At 37.9% G+C, this 23,389-nt stretch overlaps 1 protein-coding gene across 2 annotated transcripts in view; it reads right to left on the reverse strand.

Annotated features, from left to right (window-relative positions):
• NAV3 (neuron navigator 3) overlaps positions 1-23,389 on the reverse strand; it is a 269,901-nt gene that overhangs the window by 6,146 nt on the left and 240,366 nt on the right. For both annotated transcript variants that reach the window (XM_018572850.1, XM_018572842.1), the window contains 4 exons: positions 17,640-17,711; positions 16,368-16,564; positions 9,421-9,539; positions 3,832-4,035 (listed from right to left, as the gene is read on the reverse strand). In XM_018572850.1, the coding sequence (XP_018428352.1) occupies positions 3,832-4,035; positions 9,421-9,539; positions 16,368-16,564; positions 17,640-17,711 (592 nt within the window). The remainder of the gene's footprint in view (positions 1-3,831; positions 4,036-9,420; positions 9,540-16,367; positions 16,565-17,639; positions 17,712-23,389) is intronic.

A 23,389-nucleotide genomic window follows, 5' to 3' on the forward strand; every position in this document is an offset into this window, starting at 1 on the left:
TCATCCATTGTAAGTGAATTAATCAGCATTTGAAATAGATTAAAAACCTTTTGACTTTTATATAAATTTAAATGGTCCCATTTCAATTTGGTGTTGAAGCTTTCTTACAAAAGCTTTGAGTCTGTTTGGTGATTATTTCACGAATTTGAAATTAATATCAGACTTGACATTCAAATTTCAAGAGCTATACCCTCCCCTCTTTAGGAAAAAAGTGGACACATCTGTATCTCATTATCCACACAAAAGAGTGGTATTATCTTCCAAAGCATCATAGCTATTTTGTCTTTTCTCTGGGAAGACCAACTAAATTGAGAGAAAGGTAAGGCATTAAACACATCTCTAATTACGTGGAACATTTTTTAAGGCCTATTTTCCAAAAACCTTGTCTTGCATTTTAGAACTATTGGAAATGCTGAACATCCTTACATCCTTATTTATTTATGGCTCTCTTTGCTTGGGCTAACCCACAATGTATTCTCGTCTGAGGATGTGCTATATTACAAAGTCTCAGAAACAGCAATGGTGATGTAGATGGCACCCACTGTAATCATATTTTTAGCACATTCTAAAGAGTTGCATGATTAATATTTATAATTATTTTTTAATATAATTCAAGAGATCTATGTGAAAAAGAATGTGAAAAAATGTAAATTCTCACTAATAGCTAATGTAAATTAATCTGGGTAGTCATAACCTTTGGTAGAATATAATTATATATATTATACATAACAATATACAGTACGTATTCCACAATGGATACATTAATGATAGACTACTAATCTCATTTCAGAGATGTAGGAGCTTTATGGATGTACTGTACTTGTTCAAAGCAAATATATTAATGTAAAAACCATAATTGTTTTTATCAAAAAAAGAGATCTATGGGCAATTATAATTGTAAACATGACAGTTTTTTTTCTGAGAGAAGTAGAAACTGATTTCATTTGCCAGATGGGGGAATACATTTCATGTAGGGTGTTACAACACTGTCTGTTTTAACCATTGTAGAGGGTTTGACATAGACAAAACAATACAGTTGTTAAAGAGTTCTTAAAGAGACTTTATCTCAGGGGGAAAAGAGAGCAAACAGTTGCATGTATGAAGAATGTACCTACACAAACCTGTAGTAGCCTCCCAAACCTTCCTGTCATGGCTAAATGCAGGCTGTTCTGACAGGCAAAGCGCTGACACTATAGGGGAGTGCTGAAACTTTCCAAAGATCCTCGCTAACACATTTCTATTGCCCCATGACTTCATTGGCCAATAGGAATTTGCAGGAGGTAGCGGCGTTTGTAGGAAGTAAAATAGTTGCTGGTCATTGGTAGATATTTATGTGCATCTTCATAGAGTGAATTTTACATGGCAAATAAAATCTTGGTATACACATTGAGTGCAGTACTTGAAATTTGTTTTAAGGAAATCTAAACCTAAGAACAAAATTGTAATATATTGCAGCTTACCAGTCCTCAGACATGGTGACTGCATTTACTTTTCTTCATTCTAAGAACATTTTCTGAAAGTACAGGAAATACCCATAGATCTTGCCAGAAGTCCAGTTTCCTTGTAATGTCCTGCCCACTGAACTGATATCTCAACAATGTCCTGTGAAACAGAGAAACTCCACTGGGAGAGTGGGCAGTGTTTGTAGTACAAATCAGGAGAGGAGCCTAGGGTGACAATGCTGGTCCTTCATACATAAAGTGCAGTAAGTGAGCTGCAATATATTCAATGTTTGTGTTTTATGGTTTAGATACACTTTAAGTATAAAGAATATCATGGGCATTTGTGCTGAGGTCCATTTCAGCTATGAAGGGCAGAATTTAAATATGAATACACAGTTTAAGAAAAAGAAATCTCACAAATATTGAAATTATAAGACAGTTGTTCTAAAGATAATATAATCAACCATGTTTTTGACTACATAATGAACCTTTAGCTGTTAATAATTGCAATACGATTTGACAACTTGAGAACTGACATAGGAATTAATCTGCAGAAACTGCCAAAATATGTATTTTTTTAAAGATTCCAGAGCACATCACATGGATAATGCAAAGAAAAATCAAAGTAAGTGATGATAACATGCTGGCTGTTCCAGATTCAGATCTAGGACACCCATGTGACCGTTGATAATGCATTATCCCTTCAAAGAAGCAGCATGTGTATTTTTCTATTGAAAGATATAAAACCTTTCACATGAACAATGATAATACAATCATAGCCAGGCATCTGGAATAAAACTATAATTTTAATTAGATAAAGGAATCCACATTTTCCTTAGTGAAACAGGTTTGATACAAAAAGTGTTCTTTAAGAACATGCCAAGCATATTGTGGAAAACACTATACTTAAATTGAAACAAAAATGTAAAATGCGTCATTTTCAAAAAAGACACTAACACTACTGGGTCCTAAAACACTAAACATATGATGAGAAAAGACAACCTTTAAAGACATGATATATCACATTATACGAATGACTGCACTGTTTGAAATAGCATAAAGCACCAAAAAAAAAGGTAAAGTAACATTCAATGCATATCCACATTTTAAAAATCCAAATGTCTATTCATTTCTAAATCAAATCCTTAAAGTAGTACTAAACAATCACCTTTCTTTAAATATATGCATTCTAAATAGAAAATGAAACATTCCCTGGTACTTTATTTTAAATGTCTGCAGAAACTTTTATATTCACCGCTGCAGCTCCAGGTCACACAGAATAGATTGTCCTAACTTCCGGGTGCAGAAGTGCATACCCTGTACCCTTTACAATTTACAGTGCACTGCTCACTGCACAGGCTGAAGCTTCTGTAAGTCACTCACTTTGAGGATGGGTAGGGGTTTGGGGCCAGGACTGTGTATCCACAGCCAGGTGTGTGCCCGCAAAGGTGGCTCCACGACACCCTGTATAGTGATGGAGCCACCCGATAATAAGACCCAGGAAAGGGGACATTTGGAGATGAAGATTCTGAGTAAAGTAATACTGATATCTGCAGCACTATATTATTTTTTTCAAGCACATGTTTATATTGTGTCACTAGAGAACTGTAAATTGGCCACAAATATTGAGCCCACTAGATTTATATTGATAATCATGCCGGTTACCCAAAGTCTTCTGCTTTATATACTTCTCACAAATGGCAAGACTGTCCCACAATTGTGAGAAATGTGTTTTGTTCACAAGTGTGATTATCTAGAATGAACAGATAGCTATATGTAGTCTAATTTCAAATGACAAGTTGAAGCCAACTTGGTGTACTTTGTAGAAAACAGTTGGTATACTGTGTAAAATGTGGACTGGAAACAGATGGATTAAGGCAAATAACTAAGTGTTACAAACACTCAACGTTTCTTCAGCTGTATACAGAGTCTATTCCAAGAATATTGCTGGGAAAATTACACAATACAGGTATGTTTAACTAAGCTATGATACTTTGCTGACAAAATACATGGCAACACAAAGATCTGTATACCTGTATAATCTGTATTGAATTGGCAATAGAAACTGAATTATATTTGACATTACATCATTACATATTGTATTTTACCTTGAGCTAAGTATACAATACTGGATTACCCTGTTGGTGTTGTGTTTTTGGATGATATTACACTTTAATATGTATATGCAATGTTTAGAACTGCGTGACATGTGATTGTGTGATCAGTCACACAACTGGTGCTTTTTGAGTGAATTGCTGATACATTATTAGTTTAATTAGTTTATGTGTACTTTGTCTTTTATCTTAAGAGCAGCATTACTAGTTTTGATATACCAAGGAACAAAACATGGTTACTACATAAATAAATATGCATTTACTAGGCAGCATACCAAAGGGTCACCATCTTTGTCACTTTCTGGTACATTTTTGGACGTTGATACTTCTTTGGCAGTGGCATATCCATCATACCCTACATCTTCTGGTCGCAACTGCAGTAAGGCTGGACATTCACGTTTAGATGAAGCAGTATTCCAAGGGAATGTATCCTTTATCCATTTCGTTGGGTCTTCCCAAGGTGCTTGTTTACCATACATCTGTATATATGAAACATAGTTCAGTTGTCATTAAATCCTGCAATGTTTGCACAACCGCATTTGCAATCACAATATTAAAAGCCAAATTTTGACAAGCTGGTATCAGTCACTACAAGTACATCACAGATACATCACAGGATCTATATACTTTACCATGGTTTTGCATAATGTTTTTAAAGTAAAACCTCTCATCCTTATTTAAGATGTGTAAGGTACACACTAAAGTACATTTTTGACAGAATCTTTTGTGACTATACCACACTTTTACAGCACTTTCTTACTGCCAAAAACTCACTTCCACCAATGGAGGGTGGTATCCTATTGTTTGTTGCAGTGGCCTTAAAGAAAGCATGTAATGAAAGAAATAGGTGTGTTTTCATTGCTGACTTATTAATACGTTGCTAGTTCTCCAGCTGTTTTTTGTTTAGATCCTTAGTGTTACATACTAATCCAGGGGCATATTTGTTGGGGATAAGTTACAAACATATGTGCATACAGTTGAAAGAAAACATATGTGCATACAGTTGAAAGAAAACATATGTGCATACAGTTGAAAGAAAACATATGTGCATACAGTTGAATTTTGAATATTCCTTTAGCCTAAATATTTTTGTTACTGAAGTCTGCAGACCACTAAGGTTACTTCCTTATTAAATGTATATTTTATTAAAACTTGATTGGCTACCTTTTCATGCTTATTTAGAATCCACTAACTATTTTATTATGTATCTTCTGCTCATGATCCAATCTGCTTTGGTAAACAGAACTTTTATGTATGTAAAAACAAAACTATTTTTTTAAGTTTTGAGTAGAGAGTAGAGAAGGGTTAGACCAGGGGTAGCCAAACTCCGCCCCTCCAGCTGTGGTGAAACTACAAATCCCATGATGCATCTCTCTCCGGGAGTCATGTCTGTGGCTGTGAGAATCTTGCAATGCCTCATGGGATTTGTAGTTCCACCACAGCTGGAGGGCCAGAGTTTGGCTACCCCTGGGTTAGACTTTCAACCAAGTTTCTACTGCCTTCTGCATCCCAGCTGGGCTGATCCTACCCTCTGATCAATGTCACCAAGACAAAGCAGGGAGATATTACAGTTGTCACCATAGCAAGAGCAGAGCATAAATCATCTAAATGGTGCATGTGACAGTCCCCTGTCTAAGATAGGATCTATCCTATCTGTGAGGAGATTTCCTCCCATTTCATGTTACATCTTCAGGAAAGAAAGTGAAAGGAAATATGTCCAGCGGGACAGAGGAAGCAAAAAAATAACCTGATAGGGGTTTTAATCACCTGTACATACAATTTAAGTTATTATATCTGTATTATAAATGTTAAGCCTTAGATGGGGGCCACAAAAATTCTAACATATAGGATCAATATTATGCATGTATAGCATAGTATAAGTCGTTTAGTATAGTATAGTTTATAGATAACTAGGATAATGACACTTAACATAGCAAAGCCTTCGTCTAGAATTTTTAAAGAAAAAATAGCACACTGTCTATCAGAATTATAATTTATTTTTTTATTGTCCAATTTTAACTAACAAGGGTGCTAATATTAAAAAGTGTCCTTTATAATAGATATACAGGAAAGCCAATTCCTTCTATACTTGAAACACTCTTGTGCAGTGCTGAAGGGGTCAAGGGGGTTGATTTACTAAAGGCAAGTTACTATTGACTTTGAGGGTAATTTAAACTTTGCAAGGGGGGAATTTTCCTTCAGCTTAGTGAATGAGATGAACCTGTGTCAACTTTCGCCATCCAATCATGTGCAAGCAAAAATACTGTCTTGTTTTTTTTTTCCTTGCACATTCCCTCGCAAAATGAAAATTCCCTTGCAAATTTAACAGCCTATTTGCCTCTAAATCAACCCCAACGTTCTGACTTTAAAGCAAAACTGTACTAGCCATACATTTCTTAAACATCCACAAATAGCAGGCATATATAGGTGCTTGTAGGTATTTACACTATGTTCTAGTGCAGGGCTCAAAATTTCAAGTCCTGAGCTACTAGCCAGGCCTTAAGAGTTACTCGCCACCAGTCGCCCCACCTACATCCCACATGCAACTAAATCCCGTGTGCTCTATTTTAAAAATCTCAATATCAAAAATTAAGTTGCCATACATGCAACTTTCCCATGCTTCACTATTAACCAACAAACAAGTCTATTTCAGTCTCATGATTGGTGCATGATTTCAACAAGTGGTAGTGTCTGACATGTACTGTATTGTATTTTACATAACTGTACACTGTATTGTGTACAGTTATGTACAATTCTGTGACATCCATGTAGATTAAGAAGTCAAAAAATCATATCCCTATTTCATTGGCATTGCAGCAATTTCTTGCATCCACATTCGCCCCTAAAATTTCTTAAATAGCATTTCTATTTGATTTATTATTTTCATAGTGGACCTAAATTTAGGTGTATCTATTTATTTGCCTATTGTTTGTATTGCCAAATACAGATTTTTTTTTTTAGTTATTTTAGTGGAGCAGCATACTGGATTACAGGTGCCACCTGGTGGTGATTTGTAAATTCACAGCTTATCTTGTAATCCTATCTAGTATAGCTAACATGAAAAAATTGCAAGACAACAATGAAGCCTAAAATAGAAAAAATATACTGGAAAAAATATAAGTAAACTGTCAAAATTATACATTGCTAGGTTCATCAACTGTTTTTGTCATTTTTGGCTTAAATGAAACCAAATATTGGGACAGTATATAGACTACAATAAGAAGATCTGGCTGTGATAGTTGTTATAAAGTATTAAGCAGATGCTATCCTTTTTTTTCCAGCAACATTTTTTACTCACAAAGGTGTTCTAAATTGACTTTATGAATTGCTTTGTTGCTTAGACGTTATTATCCAGCACTAAAATAATCTGGTGGATGCTTAATGGTAGCACTTTAGAACTGGTACCAGAAGGTTGCAGTGCAGCAGGGAGACTGATAGTGTGTATTTTACAGTTGATTGCTATTGCAGTTGGTTATCTGGAACCTAGGCTACCTCTCTGTTGGATTAAACCAAAATCTGGAAGTCATAGTGCAGTTGGAAGGCTTAAAGGTTATCTCACTAGCTACAATTATATTACCTACTGTTAACAGATAGTTGTATGAGATTATGATTGCATAAGTGGTGCTCCAACAGTAGCTTTCAGAAGAAATAATAAAGTCCTGACCTTTTCCATTTAGACTTGAACTAATCCTATAAGTGTGGTTTAGGACTTGAGAAGCATGCCGTAGGAGTGGGGCCTGTTCTCCTAGAAGTTAACCATGAAATACAAAAACTATTCTATAATATGGTTAGTATGTGGTCCAGAGTTTCTATTGTATATTATTGAGGTTAAATTCATAATAAGCTTTATCTATGCTGGCTCTTTTTATTATTTCCAGACTTAAAGTACAAATAAAGGCTCCTGCATGACAGTCTAAACAAGTTCCAAATTCAGTTACAATGTGATGCACAAAGCTAATAAATTAAGCAAAAAACTTCCTTTACCTACCCTAACTAACCCAAATCTGCCTTCATTTGTGTCTCACATGCTCCCCCTCCCAGGCACTGCAGCTCAATATCAGCAACAGAGACCATGCTGTCAATCTAGAGAGCAGTGGGCAGGACTAGGTGTGGGCAGGTGCTGACGGTCAAACTAGAGATTTGTCAATCAGCTGATAGCAATGTCCCCTGCAACATTTTTCATCCCACTGTAGTGAAAGCAGATATAGCTTACATGAGAGTGCAACTCTGCCCTGAAATTAGGTGCAGCACTGCATTGTTGCTGCAACACCACAGGAAACTGAATAAGAACGACTTTACTGGCAGGATCAACAGATATTTTTGGGACTTTGCAGGGGGAATGAGAGAAAACCATAGCTGTAATACTGTATTTTTTAATGGACGGCCATCGTTCTAAGTTTAAGTATACCTGTCACACAGTCAAATGTGTACAGCCCCCATAGCATAACAGGGGCCACCAAGAGGTGTTTGCCATCGCATATTTCTCCCCAAATATCCTACCAAGCATTGTGAATAGGGTAAAAGGGACATGTCAATACCTCTTACCTGCTTTTACCTTATCTATTTAAATAATATGTCTTAGTAAAATATTACAATAGGCTGTGAGCAGTTCTCTTTTTTGAATGTATAATATATAATGTTACATATGGAAAATCTCCCTAATTTTTCACAAACATATTAGTTGCAGTGATAGATGCAGCCTTTTAAGGGAAAGGGTCAATGCTCCCTAACAACCTCACAGTTGCCGACTGTGCCAGAACAGTTGTTTTGCAAAAATGCTTGTTGCTACCTAAAAGACAACTAAAGCCAAACCTTTTTTTTTTTGCTTTAGTTCTCTTTTGGGTACTAATTTAAATTTACTAATGTACTCCTGTGACCCAAACTCAGCGAATAATGGGCTACTGCCTGCTATATGCTGACAGCACAGAGCCCAGTTTCAGCAAGGAAGGATCCCCAAAAATACTGTCTGATTGACAGCTGGCTCTGCCTCTCTAGAGCCAGAGCTAGCTGTGCCCGCCCCTCATGACCTGTGCTATAAGCAGTTTGTAATCAGTTCTCGAGCTATAGAGTCAGAACAGCTGCAGTGTCATGTATTAAACTATTGGGAAGAGTATATTTTACCTTCCCAACAGTTTTCCTTTAATGTGATACCTGTTGCTGGTTTGTTCCAGATGTTTGTCAGAAATGCAGATATTAGTGCACATTTACATATTTGCATCAGAAAACAGCATCATGAAACATAATGTGCAGATTTTCATACAAAGAAGGCACAGTGAATATGGCCGCCTTAGAGCATCTTTCACAATGCCAGCAAGGCAAGCCTGCATTCAGGAGTGTTCTGGAAATGTGTCCAGCAAAGGCAGAATTCAAGATGCACAGCTCTGCATTATGTGGGGGATTTCTTTTCTGCACTATATGAAAGCAGAGGCACTTGCAGAAGGCCCAAGAGTGTGCTTGCAAAATTAAGGGTTATAAAAAAGTATGCCTGCTCTTTGCTGATTTAGCAGAAGAAATCACACGTTACTCTACAATTCAGGTAACACACAGTCATCCCTCCTTTCACTCTCAGCTCCAAACTGATCTGCATTACAGTGCTGCTCAGTTCAAATAAGGTCTGCATAGGGTACATTGCCCCCAATGGGAACTAGACTAATTTAATATGTATCCAGCCAGAGAACATTTCATCTTGTTTGACACCGGCCACTTAGAGAGCTTCAAGTTACCTCTGTTGCTTCTGTTTTTTTGACCACCGTTATCATGCTTTATGAAAATGAAGAAAATGCAACTAAAACAATAATATTTGTAGGACATGAGTAGTGACAAAGTCTTGGATCCAATGCATCGTTTACACATCCACTATTTACCTGAAGTCCTTCTCTCACAGCTTCCAGCAGATAGGGAATTACTGAATAGTTCCAAAGGTCTGTAAACCATATTTTAGACCCATCCATATCCATTGGACATGAAAGAAAAAGACGTGGACCTATGGAACAGAAAAAAAATATTTAAATTAAGTTTGCTTATCTAATTATTATTGGCACTAGTATTATGGCATTTATGTAAAACGTTTAAGAGTGTGCTTTTTAAATTATTCTTAAACAATATTACAGCATACATGTGATTGTTTAAAATGTATAGACATGAGAAATCCATGGTTTCCGACAGAGTCAACACATTACATAGTATTTGAGGTTGAATAAAGACACATGTCCATCAAGTCCAACCTATTGTGTGTGTGTGTGTGTGTGTGTGTGTGTGTGTGTGTGTGTATAGATCCCTGAGTCATCTCGTTATTAGGAGTACTTGTACCCCTGTATATTACCGTTTCTCAGGAAATCGTCCAAAAGCTTCTTGAACGATTCCACACTATTAGCTGAAATCACTGCTTGTGGCAACGAGTTCCAGACCCTAACGGCTCGAACTGAGAAGAACCCCCTTCGCCCCTTGTGTTTGAATTTTTTTCTACCAGTTTCAGGTGGTGGCCTCTAGTCTTTGTTACGGAATTCATCGTAAAGAGTTTGTTGCTAATGTCGCTATGACTATAGAACATTTTGTACATGAAAATCATATCACCCCTTAATCTCCTTAATTCCAGCGTGAACATATTTAAATTTAGTAACCGTGTCTCATAGCTCTTGTCCTCCATCCCTTTGATGAGTTTGGTCACCCTTCGCTGGACTTTCTCCAGTTCAAGGACATCCCCTCTGTGTACCGGTGCCCAAAACTGCACCGCATACTCCAGGTGAGGCCGAACCAGTGATGTGTAAGGTGGCAAAATTATAGACTTATCCCTGCAAAACATTCCCTTCTTGATGCAGGACAGGACTCTACTAGCTTTGCTTACCGCAACCTGGCATTGTAATCTATTATTGAGTTTATGGTCTACAGTGACCCCCAAATCTTTCTCCATTTCAGACTTCCCTAGCGGCATACCCATTATTGTATAACCCATTTGCTTGTTTTTTATTCCAAAGTGCATAACTTTGCATTTATCTAAACATTGCAAAACAATGCTTGGAAAAAATTATTGCATGTTACTTCTACAACATCTTGTGTTACTAAACAAACATTTTATAAAAATTAGAGTAAAGGTAAACAGTGTGGTAATTTCCAAAGTGCTTCTGCTTGCTTAGTAGTGTCAACAGATAGCCTTTCTCAACCAGGGTACCGTGGCACCCTGGTGTGCCTTCAGCCTTCCTCAGGGGTGCCTCGAAGTGAAGAGGGCTCCACAAAGTCATGCCTCTGATGTGAAGAGGGCTCCTTATGTGAAAGAGAGGGCTTCCGATGTGACAGGGTGCTGTGATGTTAAGGAGACTCTGCTGTAAAGGGGGAACCCCACTTTTTTGTATGTTTTTGTGTGGGGTCCTCCCACACAAAAACATACCCAAGGAACAAGTATTTCATAAGCTGTAAAATGTCTTTTATAGTTTATATTAATAAAAACCCCAAGTAAAGTTACTTTTAGTGACAGTTGCATTCTAGAAAATGCTAGTCTATTCTGCTAAATCTTCCAGTTTCTACAAAAGTTCTAAAATGCAAAGTTTTTTATTACAGTGCAAAGGATTTTTACATTAACGTTTAAATAAAGTGCCATACATCTGTAAATAAATATCATAGCTACAGATGTCTTGATGGTGCCCTTCATTTCAACCTAAGGACTGAACTACTTTGAACAGGACAAATAGTTCACATACATGGCTGGTTAGTAATTTAATATGGCTGAAAATGTGTAAATCATATTTTACATACTATCTGATAATGTTCCACAGAATAGCTCTTTCTTTAAAATAGAAAATGCATCACCCAGTATTTCAATGTTTAAAAAAAAACAAAGTCTAGTGACTTGCAGCAAAGAGAGATCGCATTACTCAAAGCTTGAAATTGATTTTTTAACTGGACGATTAAAGTAGTAGATCAGTGTGGAGCAGTAGATGTGGCTTATCTAGATTTTAGCAACCTTTCAGGCGCCTCGAATGAAGAATTGAACAAGTTCCAATGTTTTGGATTGTACAGTGGTTGATCAGATAAAGAGAGATAAGACAAAGGAACAGAAAATACTGTAAAAAGCACAATGCAGGGAACTTATCATCCAAAAAGATACGCCATTTTGTTATACACGGCACAGTAAAGGTTTATGTACAATTTAATTTTTAAAATGTGGTACTTTTAAACAAATATTTAAACTAATCTCAACATATTCTTAACCACAATTTTAATTTTAGGATGTGCAGAGCACTGGAACACAGTGAAAGAGAAAAAATTATAATATTACACTATCACATTAAAGTGCATGTCAGGACAAAATAGATGAAAAAAATAACTATTCTGTACACTGTACATGTCTGAAATGCATACATGGTTTTGCATGCAGTATTCCTTTACAAACACTGCAAACATAGAAAAATGAGTGTTGATCTGCAAGAAATCCAGTGTGCACCCAACGTCTGGTTTGAGTTGATAACACAGTGCCTTCACTGTACTGAAATCCCAACCAGCATCGTCAGTCCTACCTACAAAAATACATCTAGAACTACCTTCTCTGTCCCGTTTCACACACATACTGTGAGGGCCTGGCCAGACAGGGTTGAATCTCAGCTGCGGAACAACTAAGGAAGCAGGTAGTTTAGTATAAACGGTATTCAGTGTCGGACTCCTGGCGTCTCTCTCTATGTCAATTGAGAGTTAGGAGTCCTACCATCATTTACCGTAAAGAAAAGAGGGTAGTTTAGAGACCAGTACGTATTTCCAGCATACGCAGGGTCAAAGGAAAGAAGATTTTAGATTCTTATGAAGCAAGAGAGGTTATTGAAGGCAATGGATTACTGAGGTTCAAGATCACAACAGTCTTCTATGCCTTGCAGGAGTTTAGTTCAGGGTTATAACCTTTGAGCATACATGCAGTATGAAGTCAATCAGTAATAGGAAGGTTTCCCATTCACATATATAGTAGGTAATTGCAGTTCACAGATCTCCTATGGTAGAGTGGTGACAAGTAGATGCAATATAGAAGCAACCAGCAGATGGAGCCGACTCCAGTAATAGATGACACAGATACTTGCTGTTTGTAGGTTTCTCTGTTCGTCCCTGAGCAGGGGGAAGCTGCAGTGTCCTGATCCACTCACAGTTGGTCTCTCTCTCTCCAGGTTAGGGGGTCCAGGGTTCGTATGGCCGGCAGAGTCAGCAGGTGCTCACTCCACAGTAGCTATAGCGGAACACCGAGCTGACTGTCTGGCGGCGTTTTAAGGCGGAAGGAACGAGGAGGTGCCAGTGACGTCATTGGGCCGATGCGTTCCAGGCTGGAACGCATCGGCTCTTTCAGGACTTCCTGGTTTGTGGCTGCGTTCCAGCCTGGAAGGCACGGACGTGCCGCGATCCTTACACATACACTGATTTTCATCCCAGCAAAATAATACTGGAAAGATATTACGATAATAAAAGTTGGCCATTATAGCAAACCTGCGTCAGCCTACATAGCTGTTTAAAGAACAGAGGTTTGCTGGTTTGATGAAGTATTTATTAAATCAGCCCCAAAGGATCATTGCTAGATCGTATTATGGCTCAGTTATAATTTGTTATAAGGAATAGCCGATTTATGTTCAGATTCAAACTTGCCCTGGAAACAATACATTTAAAGTCCTATTTGTGGTTGTTGGAAATCCACACTAGTCAACCTCAATTACTATATCTTAAGTAAAAATGAACAATGTAGATCATGTGGTAGTACATAAGGACTACACTGCTGCTTGCAACAGCAGCATACATTAATATAGCTAAACTAAACCTTAAAGCAAATCTGTCTCTATGTTTAAAGCACAAAAGAAGAATTTTCTACAAAGCAAGCACCTAATCCTGTCCCATTGCCGGCACCATCCTGGCAGCAAAGCTGTCTATTAAGGACAACCACTGACTACCAATTTTTGGCTTTGATACACAAGCTGCAGCTCCTAAGAGTTCTTTTGAGTGCGTGCAAGGAATTGCTTAAGCCCTGATAAAGGGGGATTGTTGAGTCCCCAAACGTGTTGGCTATCTTTTGTCATCTTCCTGAATATTATGGAATGAATAAAGTACTGTTCTAGACTCTTAGGGCTCATGCACACGGGTGTGCACGTCTGTATGGTATGCACACACCTGGCCCCGGGAGGGATAGGTGCTGAATGTAATTGCGTGCACCAGCCTCCCTATGGAGAATACGGCTGCATGCGGTTACATGCAAACTCAAACCTGCACATTCATGTGGGTCCAGGTGCCCGCACATGGATGCAGACAATAAGCATCCAGGTGCAGGCATCCGAACCTGCACATATGTGCAGGTTCAGGTCTGTGTGTAACCACATGTAACCAAGTGCAGCCTCATTCTCCCATAGGGTGGTACAAGCTGCTGCATGCATTTACATGCAGAACCTGTCCCTTCCGGGATCAGGTCTCTGCACGATACTGCGTAAATGTTGTATGGACATGCACACCCATGTGAATGAGCTCTTAAAGTGTTGTTTTGGTGCTTCCTAGTGCTTTACTACAAACAGATTTCCCAAGCTTGGTGACCACTGTACTCGGAAAGAGACGCGTTTTGTTGGTAGCTGACAAAACCCAGTCCATTAGTGCAAACATAGACACCCTAACAACCACCTAAGAAATTGGGGCCTGTGCCTTGCTTTCATCTCCTCTTTATATGTTAGGTAGACACTGTACTGACTGGCACTGGTAGTAATCAGGAACTTGGTACTGACTGACACTGGTAGTAATTAAGCATTGTACTTGCTACCACTGGTACTAGCAGTATAAGGCACTGTATTGGCTGGCACCAGCAGTAATCAGGCACTCGGTACTAGCTGGCACTGGTAGCAATCAAAATGGCACTGGCAGTATTCAGGCACTGTACAGGCTAACGCTGGTACTGGTTTGTAATAAGGCACTGTGCTAGCTTACACTAGTAATAATTAGGCACTTGGTAGTGGCTGGCACTGGTAGTAAGCAGGCACTGTACTGGTTGATACTAATTTTGACTTGTAATCAGGCACTGGCTGGCGCACACTGTAAACACAATGGCTGTGATCCACAATCTCTCTGCCGGCTCTATGTTGTTAACAATTTTTGGAAACCTTAATTGGTCACAACAATCACAAGGTAGAGAGACACTTTTATTGGCTCTGTACTTTACTTTATGATCATCATTGTGCCATTCACAAATTGGTCAAAGTGATCACGTGGTGCAGAGTCACTTTCATTTGTGTTTTGTTTTTTTTCTGTGAGCTGCTACATCCATTTGCAATACAACCACATTTACTCTGCCCATGCATGCTAGAGTTTGCACACAAGCACAGTTAAAATAAAAAGAAGTTTAAAAACACCCACTCAACAAGAAAAGTGTGCTGTCTATCAATTAAATTACAATGAATGGATTGCAAGTGATTAACTTTGTACTTCAGGCAGATACACTGTAAATGACACATATTAAGGCTATTAGAGATTATTAAAGTGTCAGGAAACACACAAAAAACAACACATTACAGCTTCCCAAATAAGAGTTTTTAACCCTGTGTGCCTTTTTTAAAGGAGAACTATGAGATGAGTGATTTCCACTCACCTCATAGTTCTAGCCGCCAGTTTTCACATTGTTGAAAATAGCTGTTGAGCTTGGCAGTGACTGACTCTTGCCTGCTTTGCGGTGGCAACAATATTCAGAATCTTTTACACAGTGCATGCTTCAGATCTGTGAAAAAAAAACCATTGTTTATGGCTTCCCTGTGATGCTCCCTGTTGCCTACATCACAAGCAGCACCACCTTACAGGGTGGATCAAAGAATTTGATTGACAGCAGGTCCTTCACAGAGCCTCGCTGTCATTTTGTTTCTCAGCAGATTTGCAAAAGCAGATAGTCAATACTCAGATGTCAGTGCACAGATCATGGAGGACATGTAGCAGTCACTTGACCACTCAGAAAACACACAAAAAAAATGTTTTCCAGCCATTTGTTTGATAGCGGTATATGAAGCCGTGTAAATGTTGGGTTTTGAAATGGCAGCCTCTGGGTTTGCATGTGCTTTAATAAATAATAAAATATGTTTATTTTAATGTAACATGCATAAGTACTTGAACTGGACTTGGAACAGGCCTCTTGTAACCCCTTTACAGCAGCACTCAAATTGGGAGTCAATCAGGTGTGCTGCATGCTGTCAAGTGTTGTCAGGGAACATGCTTATAGGAGGAGAGTAAAGTAGAGCAGAGGATTATTTATTTACCTGCTGTGGTTCTTTTACTGTCCAGTCAGAAGGTCATCCACCTGTCTGTGCGTGTGTGGGGCTGTGAAAAACTGCAGGACTTGATGGACAGACAAATCCATTGGCAATTAACAGCTCCCATGCATGCATTTCATCTATTTAGCGTTCATGTATTTAACAGTAATTTAGCAATAGTCCATTTATTGATACATTGCCATTCTATGCATGGTGTGCTTGTGACTTTATTTCTTCATGTATTTAACAGTTTACAAGTGTAAAATTATACCCATCTGTGAGCTGCAACTAAGCAAATGCCATCAATTAATTTTGTGTCATTTGGTGCAGCATGTTATATAACATCCCTAAAAAGAAACAAAGAGCTCAAGAATGTCACGTAATGAGCCCCAGCCAATAAAACAAAATCTTGTTTTTTATACTGATAAATGCAAATGAGAATTTTTATTCCACAACAGGTAAAGATACTAATCCTAAACCATCAAATGTAAATGTGTTATCTCTAAGTAGTCTACAAAATCAAATACATTCAAGTAGAAAGCAGCACAATGGCCAATATTAAAATCAGAGTTTCATACCAATAGTGACATCCGAGGAACTATGCGTCTCCAGAAAACCGTTGACATGGTACCATGCTTTAGGAATCCATTCAATTATCTTTATAAGGTCATTGTTCCTCATATTTTTCTCTATTTCCATTTCAATTAGTTTTCGTCTTAAGTATCTTCCGAGGAAACCCTTCACTGGATCTGTATGGTTTGCACATAGTACCCACCTGAGATGAACAGTATTTCATCATATTAAAATAAACGTAAACCGTACATATTTGTCGTACTATCATAACCAACAATGTGCAGATAATAATCAAAGCAATTAGGGGTCTGGATATTTCCCATTTCAAAATTGTTAACACAAGAAAGAGAGAGAGAAAAAAAACAAAGATTGCTGCAGAGCTAATATCACAACTTTATTGTTCACATTAGAACATATACAGCATAACAAAATAAATCATCTATAACCCATAAATATACTTAAAAACACATCAATTCATATTCAAATACATTCACACCCAATAGTTAATAAATATCCTATAGCAAACCTCCTCTGCTAGAATCATGTTGTACAACTAGCTCAGCAAAGTCTAGACAAAAGACTCTTACATGTTTGTCTTATATAGTTAATGCTTAGGTATTTCTTTTGTGTATTTATTAACTTATCATTTATGGGGATTTATTTTTTGGATGTATCTTTGACATTTATAATGTGAACTAATTGTTCAACAAGGCTCTAGTGGAAAAGGTTTGATATAAGATATGTATTACTTGAATATCCATTGTGAATATATTGGGGACTGACATGTTCTTAAGTGTTTTTATCAGTTATGTATTAATTATCTAGTTATGTTGCATACATTCTAATGTGATTGGTAAAGTTTTGATATTAGCTGTGCAGCAATCTTTGTTTTTTTTCCCTTTTTTTTGATGTTCCCATCAGAATAACCCACTTAGCTCTATGGGGTTGTGCTTCTCTCGTACATGTATTTCTAAATTGTTGACAAGACCTTGTGGTCTGGTTTGAGGGATTTTACCTAAATTCCAGTATATTTTATTTGTTGCTCCTGGTCATATTGTGTGTTTACTAAAATTATAGACATTTTGTGTAGTAATTGCCAAATAATTAGAGACTCTTGTTTTAAATGTTTTATGGTGTTTCCCAAAAAATGCATTAAGAATGTTACAGATAACTGGATATTTTACTAGCTCTATAACATTAAAAAAAACCCAGAATAATTTAGATTGTCAATCAAAGATTCAAATCCCACAATCTCTGAATTTGAAATAAATAATTACCTGAAATTATGATGCAGTTCTAAATTTGGTGATGAGGAAATACTCTGGTTCATTGTTCCAATTATATAGGGGCTGCAAGAGAGAATATTCAATAAATAAAACAGGCCATGCTGACAGATATATTTACATACTAAGCAAATATGTTGTCTCCAATGTTACCATATTGTTCCTAAATGTGACCTTACATTACTCAGAGAAACCCTGAAAATAGATTAATGTATGTATTGTCATACAAGACTTCTTGCATCTCTAAATCCCCCTAAATTGTCAAGGGCTAGAAAAGTGGAACCACACCACAAAGCAATTTGAAGTGTTAGCAACATTCCCCACACCTGATGAATGCTTATCATCAAAAGCCCCATCTTCTTTTATCAAGATGATGCCATGAGTGCAAAAACCTGTCATGCTACGACAAAAAAAAGGACAGAGTAGAAACTAGCTTTTTAGCTAATAGTTAGAAATGTGAGTTAGTTATGTTAGGCTAATAGTTAAAATGTCAGTTTTTAATTGTCAAAGGACCCATTCTCTTTTTCAAGATGCCATGAGTGCATAAACCTATCCTTCCATGACATGTTAAAATGGAAAAAGTAGAAACTGACATTCCTACTAATAGAAAATAAAATTGCCATTTTATACATACTGTATATCCCATTGTGATGTAGGGAAACATTTTTCATTTTTGCTGGAATTGCTTCACACATACACAAAAAAAAAACAGTTCAAACTGATATAATCAGCCTTACTGACAATACAGAATTTAAAACCTGTATACACCATTATAAGAGCAAGATATTGTGAAGATAGTGCATGTGTGTATCGAACCATTACAAATATATAACCTGAACTGCTAATGTTCTGAAGAAGAAGTTCTTCCACTTAATGAATGACACATGTAGATTACACAGGTTGTATGGCTTATAAAAGGCAGGTACTGAACTGACTGAATCTAATCAACCATGGAACCTGTATCATTTAGGTATGTCAGTAATTAAAGGGATGAGTTGGCAAATTTGCCAAGCAGCTGTACATCCTCACTATACTGAGAAACCTATTAGTTCCCAGAGTGATGAAGGCATGATTTTTTTTTTTGCAGCTTATTTTTCCGGTAGCAGGTATACTATATGCACTTTTTTATAAACCTGAAGTCTTCAACCTTTGGGTGAGAGCCATATTAGGTACATATTAGGTGTAACTCCAGGTGATCTGCATACCTAGCATGGATTTTAGAGATCCTTTATACAGAATCACACCTTTCTCTGTTCTAAGGCCCCATACTTACTTTAATGGGCTGCTCTACATGTGACAAAGGCAGCAAAGAGACTCATTCAGCTCTGGCCTAGGGCACCATGGCTTCTAAGGGTGCATAGCGCCTAATATATGTGAATTCACTGCATTTTGCCCAAAGTCTTCAAAGGCAATATTTGCAGGGCACTACCACTGACACAGCTTGTAAACACCTGAAATTGTGCCAGGCCTACTTGCTGAATACCCCTCCGTGCCTTATGTGTGGTGTTACTGCATGCAGCTGGGGTGCAAGCAAGACATGTAAGAAGCCAGCTTGATAAAGGAATGTGACTGTGGCTGTGCAGGCTTGATATTTCTCTTTGTCACTGCTCACTCTGTTTCATGCTGTCTTTGAACTATACTGCTTTTCATTTACAGGAAGCCTAGGAAGTTCTGCAAAGAGTAACTGCACAAGAATGTTGGAAACTGTTTCTGTATTTTTTAAAAGATGCATACAAGTGTTTAATTACTGCTAGGTGAAGGAATTACTACAAGTGAGGTGCTCACCTTTCTAGATGTTCATAATTTTTTTTAACAATGTACACAAGCTGTGAATTTATGCCCAATTTGGCCCACAATCAGCCATGGCCACCAACTGCTGGTGGGCAGTGCACTATGTCCTAAAATTATGTTCCCCCCTAACTATTTGAAAATGTTGACAACAATGTGCCACCAATATAGTGGGCCACCAATATAGAGGGGTACAACCTGTCCAGGAGGGACAGAGGTGGGAGAAGGGGGGAGTATGCATATTAATCTAAATACGCATATAAGGGATGATATCACGTCAAACAGTAGGGAAGACGTGGAATCCTTATGGCTAGAACTGGATACCGGGGAGGATAGTCGTAAACTTATTGTGGGTATTTGTTACAAACCTCCTAGTATTGGGGAGGAGGGGGAGGCCCATCTTCAGTCCGAAATTGGAATTGCGGGGAGGGAGGGCAATGTAGTCGTGATGGGCGACTTCAATTACCCGGGTATAAATTGGGCTAATGGAACCTCAAGTTCAAGCAAGGAGGGCCGATTTTTGAACATGTTGAGAGACAACTTCATGGACCAGATGGTGGAGGTCCCTACTAGAAAAAATGCCATCCTAGATTTAATCATAACTAATAATGTGGAGTTAATTGAAGATATTGTTGTTGGGGAGACTCATGGGTGGGAGGAGCAGGGTCTGCAATTGGTTCAGGCATGTGCATTTCATGCTGTTGCTAGCTAGTCTAAAATAATCGCTGTGCAGGATGGGTGTTTTTTTTTAGTCTGCTGGCATGTAACAGGTGTTGTCTCTTAAATATTTTTGCACATGATCTATAAAGGATGGGGTTGAGTTGGGGTGTCGGACACTGCCATGCCACTGCTGCTGCAAAAATCTTTTATTCAGGTATATGGCGTATTATCAGAGCTGTGTGTGTGTGTGTAAGTGCAGGGGAGTGTGAATGTGAAAATTCATTTTGGGTCATTATGGAAAATCTGAAAATCATCTAGTAAAGATGAACTTTGTTACAAAGCACTGTTAATGTGATTTTATATATATATATATGGTATCAAACCCCAACTAGAATATAGCAAACATTCTAAAAGAATATAGCAAGCATTCTTTTTGAAATATGTTGATGTTACAACACTGCCATTTAACACAACAACGTCATTACTGTCTTTCACAAGACACCAAGCACTACAATAAAGTAATCAACAGATCTATTTATCTCTTCTGTTGTTGGTGACATTTGTTCCATGAAGTCACAGTGACAAGAAAAGAGTACTATTGTCGCCTGTTACCTGAACACAATACAAGAAACAAGATGTGTACATCCAAGATAACACATACAAAATGTGACACCTTCTGATATGTTCCCTTTAATAAACTCCTTCTGGCAAAATGTGGCAATCAATGCCAATAACCTTACCTAATGCTAATGAGAAATGGATTGAAAGATAATTGCACATGGAAATGATCATACTACAAATGTATATTCTGTTATTTTACAAAATGGGAACCAATAATCATGTGTAAGAAGAATATTATAAGCCACTGTCTAACATAATCAATAGGAAGAGCATCTTAAAATAAATAAGCAGGTGTGCTTATAAATTACTTATGTAAGGAGCCTGCATTAGGCTGGAGTGTCCCTAGTTAAATTATGGGTTTGCTTTAGCAGCTAGCAATTATTTACTATATTATATTAAATTACTATATTACAGCCAGCCTGAGCAATTATTTACTTTTTCTGTGCTCTGCATATTTTTGTTCAGAGAGAAAGATCCATCATAACTTAAAGTAGTATTAAATACTCACTGTTATATTGCTCATTAAAATCAGCTCCACCTAGCCAGCAGCTGATATATTGTTAATTTCTCCTTTGTATCCCAAATCCTTACTTTGCAGATGTTCTGTAGTTGTCTGTCCTGTATCCCTCCATTCAGCACTGCTGTGACCTTCTGGTCAGGGAGCATGCCCTGGGCACAGCTGAGTTTAAAATCTTCAGGATAACATGTCCCATGATGCTTTATGTGCTGCCTAACCCATATGCGGCACAGAAGGCAGCGCAGGCAGTGGCACATACTGTGCACATGTCCGCTAAGCACAACTAGTGGCCCCTACTGTGCAAGCGTTGGCCAAACACAGTAAGGCACGTCAGGGTGGCTCCAGGGAGACACTGAAGTAAAAAAAAAGCAACCCTGTATGAAGAAGATGCACATGGCAATTTTCAGAGGCTGAATTTTGGTGCAAAAAATTAAAAAAAGGTCACTCTCCTGAAGGTGATGTAAGGTATGCAGCTACAATATTTTTTTTTTGGAGGGTTTAATAATGCACACACACAAGACTGCTCTTATAGAGTCATAGATCTGAACCATGACTGCACTTACAGGGTCATAATATGTTTTTGGCTGCTCTTGAAGGACCAACTACTACCAAGAAACCTCTCTGCCAAAGTTGAATTTAGCAATGACATAACAAAAAGTCTAAAGTAACTGGCACCCAACGTTTGCCCCTACCATATGCCAAGGCGTCCTCCCCAAGAGTGGATGCGCCCAGGACGAGATGTCAGCCTGCTATACCGATTTGTGGGTTATTCCACACCACCCTGACAGTAGTGCTACATTTAGATTTGATTTACATGTAATATCAGTAATTGTGTTTTCACTGATTGCATGGTGATAATACAGATCAGTGTTTTCATAGAAATGTGCAGTGTTTGTACATCCGAGCACATATTTATTTCTTGTTACTTCTTTTAAGGAGCTGCTGATATTCTTAGGGTCAAAATATTACACTGTTTTTGTTTTCTGAGTGTGAATAATGTGTTCAAACTAATTCATATAACTATATCAATTGTTTAAAGTGGAGGTAAAGTTAGGCATGAAAAAAAGAGCCCCCCTGGAGCTTTTAGCCATATTGTGCTTGTATGCACAGCATATTAGCACATTATGGCAGACTTCCATTTTCATGCGTCTTCTTCTAGGTTCCAATTCTTCGAAACCCTTGATTGGCCGAACCCGGATGCTGTAACTCCTGTATATGCACATTTTTTTTATATTAAATATAAAATATTAAAACAAATTCTCGACTTCTCTAGAGTTGAAAATTTAATTTCTTCCAAAGTGTATTAATTGAACTGATAAGCAAAAATTATAGTGTTTTAAAATCCACTTCTTGATTTGTGGGTTTCCATGTCCCGCTACCCCCCTTTTCTATATTCTGACTTATCTATGCTTCTCCTCCTGTTTACTGCTGTGGCATTTTCCTTCAATCCCTGTTTCCTCTGCAGAGTCTATCAATCTCATATTCTGCATCCCACTAAGGTGCTTGTGTTTGGGTGCTTGTGTTTGGTGCAAATCAGCAAATAAATAAATAGACCCGAGAGCTGTTAGTCCTATATTGAACAGTTGCAAGTTTACAAGAGAAAACCGGAGTGCATTTTGCTAAAATGACAGCAAACCTAAACAGAACCAGTGAAAGAAACACAAAAAAGGGGCGCCTTTCCTAGTGCAGTATCGTTTATTCCAAAAAAACAAGCATAAAGGTGAACTGACAGGTACTCACAATACTGAAGTTTAAAACAAGCTGTAAAACTAGCTGTAGAACAGTAAAACCGGAGCAGTAAAAGAATCCGAATGACGTGTCCTGTGTAAAGCACTGAAGTGTCGACGCGTTTCCGGGGCACGCCCCCTTCCAACGCCCCACCCCCTTCAGTGCTTTACACAGAACATGTCATTCAGATTCTTTTACTGCTCCGGTTTTACTGTTCTACAGTTAGTTTTAAACTTCAGTATTGTGAGTACCTGTCAGGTCACCTTTATGCCTGTTCTTTTGGAATAAACGATACTGCACTAGGAAAGGCACCCCTTTTTTGTGTTTCTTTCAGATGTTCCAGTTCCCTTGACTGCACCTTGCATATGTGCTTAGCATTCCTTCCTTGTGAGGGATAAGGATTGTCCCTGGCGCTTCTAAAACAAAAAAA

Source organism: Nanorana parkeri, unplaced genomic scaffold, assembly GCF_000935625.1.
Source record: "Nanorana parkeri isolate BGI_ZX_2015 unplaced genomic scaffold, ASM93562v1 scaffold45, whole genome shotgun sequence".
NCBI lineage: Eukaryota > Metazoa > Chordata > Amphibia > Anura > Dicroglossidae > Nanorana > Nanorana parkeri.